Source organism: Myotis brandtii, unplaced genomic scaffold (assembly GCF_000412655.1).
Source record: "Myotis brandtii unplaced genomic scaffold, ASM41265v1 scaffold686, whole genome shotgun sequence".
Lineage (NCBI taxonomy): Eukaryota > Metazoa > Chordata > Mammalia > Chiroptera > Vespertilionidae > Myotis > Myotis brandtii.
The window spans coordinates 706,764-710,424 of NW_005370683.1; the positions used below are offsets into that span (position 1 = coordinate 706,764).

The window sequence follows — 3,661 nt, forward strand, 5'->3', positions numbered from 1 at the left end:
CGCGCCCTTCCAGGCTCTGCGGGGAGAACGCAGCAGCGGCGCTCGCCCCGTGTGGCCTGAGTCTTTGCTAAAAGCAAAGCTTGTTCACCAACGGAACGCGGGGAATCAGCCATCCGCGCGGCTGTTCGGCTTTGTTTCCACCCTTAGCCTTATTGTCCCCTCTCCGGCCTGGACTTTGACCCTCTTCCCCGCCCCCCGCCGAATGCCCTCCCTCCCGGGAATCGGTCACTGGGGCTAAACTGGCTCCCGCTCTGGCCACTGTCTCTGGGCAGCTGACCTGTGCCGCAGCGCATCGCCCATGTGCCAGCCGTGGTGGGATGTGGGAATGATGGGCTCCTGAGACTCTGTCTGCGTTTCTGTTCAATCACTTGCGCCCTGGTGAGTGAACTGCACCCTGGTACTGCCAAGTGTTCCCAGAACTGAATATCCACCGAGACCTGCTGCGTAGCAAATCCTTCCAAACTGACTTTGTTTCCCTCTGGCCTTCGAAAGCTCCTCCCAAACCCAGGGTTCTATCCACATTGACCCATTGTGGTTCTGCTTTTGACTATTGTCTCCCACATGCCTTTGGATAGCTCTGGGGAAACGGCCCTGTATTCGTATCTTTTGTGGACTGCCCATACAGTTCTCTACATAAACATGCGGGGACACACAAAACAGTAGAACAGATTAGATGTCACCATCCAAACAAAGGCACTATGCCTGGTACCTACAATCGAAAATCGCACACCTAATATCCTACCCAGCAGAGATAGGGCAGCATACTCAGGGTCAAAGGAGACGTGTTTTCTTAAGTGAATGTCCACGTGATGTATAATTATAGGTAGGTTTAAACTTACTCTGTCCCTTCACCTTGATACCCCTGAGTCTTAACGTATAACATAACTGGGAAGTAGAGCAGTGATGGCGAATATCCTTCTGCAGAACAAATTGGTAGCAAAGTTCTCCTCTGGCTGCCTTTCTGTATTTATCTATCAACAAATCCCAGCCCGTTTCCTCCTGCCCTGGTAGTCCCAAAGCTGGGTGGATCTGGACTGGCCACCTTGCTTCTTGGAATGATAAAAACTGCAACAAAGGTAAGTAAAGCCCAGCAAATTTAGCAAGAAAATGAAAGAGAGATTTGTATAATTTAAGAACTTTCTTTTTAAAAAATATCTCATTTCAAACAGCACTAGTACATAAATGTCTCAGTAGGAGCCCTTACAAACACAAATGCCACCAGGAGCCTGACTGGTAACTTTAGTGAGCGGAGCAGGAGGGTGAGGACCAAAGTGGAACAGAAAACACAGGCCCCTTCCGCAGGTGGCCACCCCCAGCTCTGACTGCTGGGATGCAGGCCCATGGCTGCCAAGCTTTTGTTTGCTTGCGTGTTTGTTACTTCTCGGGAGATAGAGAAAAATCAGACCTTTATGTGAAAACTCCTTAGATTTTTTAATAAACATCAATAACTAATTCAGCACCATATTTATATACCATGCAAACCAATCAAAATATGTCTGGGGCCCACTTCAGTCCCAAGCCATCAGGCTGGAACTTCTGACCAAAACATTGGCACCAATGCAGCTGTGTCTTTGAGTACATTACACATAGGTTCAGGAAAAGGGAGTTTAAAAATTCAAATTCCCATTGATGACTGAGCCAGTAATTTTCTTCCAAATTTCAAACTTTGTAAATTAATTATCTATTTTGTGTATTTACTTCAGATTCCTTTATAGCTGCTATAATCCTTTTCCTTATGGTTCATCTAATAAGTATCTGAAGTTGAAGGAAACTCCAAGGGAAAACCTCTTCCACAAGAGGGGTTTAAATCCGATTTAAATTATTCACTCAATTAATATTTCATAAGCAACTGCCATATGTAGACAGTGCTGCATTGCACACTGGTGATATGAAGAGGATTAGGACTGTCGGTGTCAGCCCGGCCAGGGTGGCTCAGTAGTTGAGCATTGACTTATGCAGTTAGGTTCCCGGTCAGGGCACATGCCTGGTTGCAGGCTCAACCCCCAGCGTAGGAGGCAGCTGATTAATGATTCGCTCTCATCATTGATGTCCTCTCCCTCTCTCCCTTTCTTTCTGAAATCAATAAAAATATATATATTTTTAAAAGTCTGTCAGTGTCTACAAGGTGATTTCAGTCTAGTTGAGGGAGAAATTGTTGAAAATCTGTAGTTGCAGTAATAGAATTTATGACAAGAGTATGATGAATTCCATAGGGAAAGGTGCAGAATTCTTCAGGTATAGACCACTCAGGATGATCTCCCTGAAACCACTCTTGCCTCTACACTGCAGTAACGGTGACTTTTTAAAACATGTCATTTATGCCATTCTCCTGCCCGAAGCCTTCCAAAGGCCACCTAACAGAAATAGAATACATTCTTCCAGACTTGCAGGCCCTTCACACTCTGGCCGATCCAGCCTCTAATATTATCTTTTGCCATGCCAAGTCTTAACCACGATTTTTTGGTGACACTGCCCCTCTTCCTATTCCTTGAACACATGAAGTTCTTTTCTGCCTCAGGACCTTTGAACTAGCTATTTCTTCTACCTGGAATGTTCTTTCCCCAGATTTTCCCATGGTTAGCTCCTCTTGGTCTGTTAGGTGTCAGCTTAAGTGCTATCTCCTTAGAAGACCTCTCCTAATCGATCTAGCACCCCCACATGATTTGCATGGCTCAGTGCAAAAGGAAAATGCAGTGTCTTGTTAGAAAAGTAACATAAAAAGTGCTGTTAACGATACTGATCTGTAAAGCTTTTTTTCTTCTGAGCTCTCTTGTTCAGCTTGTCACGGTGTTATATTATTTGCTATTTAATGTCGTTTTCCATAAAGAAAAATGAAAAATGTCAACTATTAGCATGATTTTACCATTCATCTTCATATTGTGCAATGCCAGTTTTATGTATAGAAGAGCATTTGATTCATATGCGGAATTATCATAATTATACAATTCCCTATTGTGTACTTCGTACACACCTGTGAATTTCGTTCTTAACTGAACCGTAAAAACATTGCACAAAACTAACTCAATTGTTTTTATTTCACTTCTTGGTACACCTACATTCTACTAACACTTTCTACCTTTGGCTTACAGATGAGTCAGGAAGAACTGAAAGGAAGAGGAACTACCGCTTCCTGTCTTTGCCTTCTTTCTACGTCTGTCATTCTTAGAGTAAGTAGTTGGCAGCTGCAGGGCAGTAATGAGTAAGAAAGGATAAGATAAGGTTCTTGGGTCATTGTGTTTCTTAAAATGTTGTTGCCTTCTCTTCACATTTGAAATTAAGTTCTGGTTTGAGGGAAACATGGCCTCTCAAGTTGTCGGCATCCCTGCTTAGTTAGCTGTAGACATCATGCATTTACCCAGTTCTTGTACTGGCTTTGAATCGCACTTAACTCCCGCACATCATGAGTCAACCAGAATGCTATGCTCATAGGACATTGTTATACTGTAAATCAGAAGACGCCTTAATCAATAAGCCAAATTAATTTGGAGTCTTTTCATTTCGCTAGTGCTAGCGGGCCCAGAGGAAATATTGCTTCTCAAATTCTGGGGCCCAACATGGTGGAAGTCTTTCCTATTTATACATGTTTCAGTTCTTTGTTTTCCAAATTTGGAACGAGACTTCCGGACCTTCTGAGAAAAAGTCCTGTGTGCTGGGACAGGGC

The 3,661-nt window shown here is 43.8% G+C and overlaps 1 protein-coding gene across 15 annotated transcripts in view; it reads right to left on the reverse strand.

The window, feature by feature from the left end:
• Positions 1 to 315, reverse strand: part of KIF21A (kinesin family member 21A) — a 147,314-nt gene extending 146,999 nt beyond the window's left edge. For all 15 annotated transcript variants that reach the window (XM_014529552.1, XM_014529560.1, XM_014529551.1 and 12 more), the window contains exon 1: positions 278 to 315. In XM_014529552.1, coding sequence (XP_014385038.1) covers positions 278 to 300 — 23 coding nt within the window. In that variant the 5' untranslated portion in view covers positions 301 to 315. The remainder of the gene's footprint in view (positions 1 to 277) is intronic.
• Positions 316 to 3,661: the final 3,346 nt, after the last annotated feature.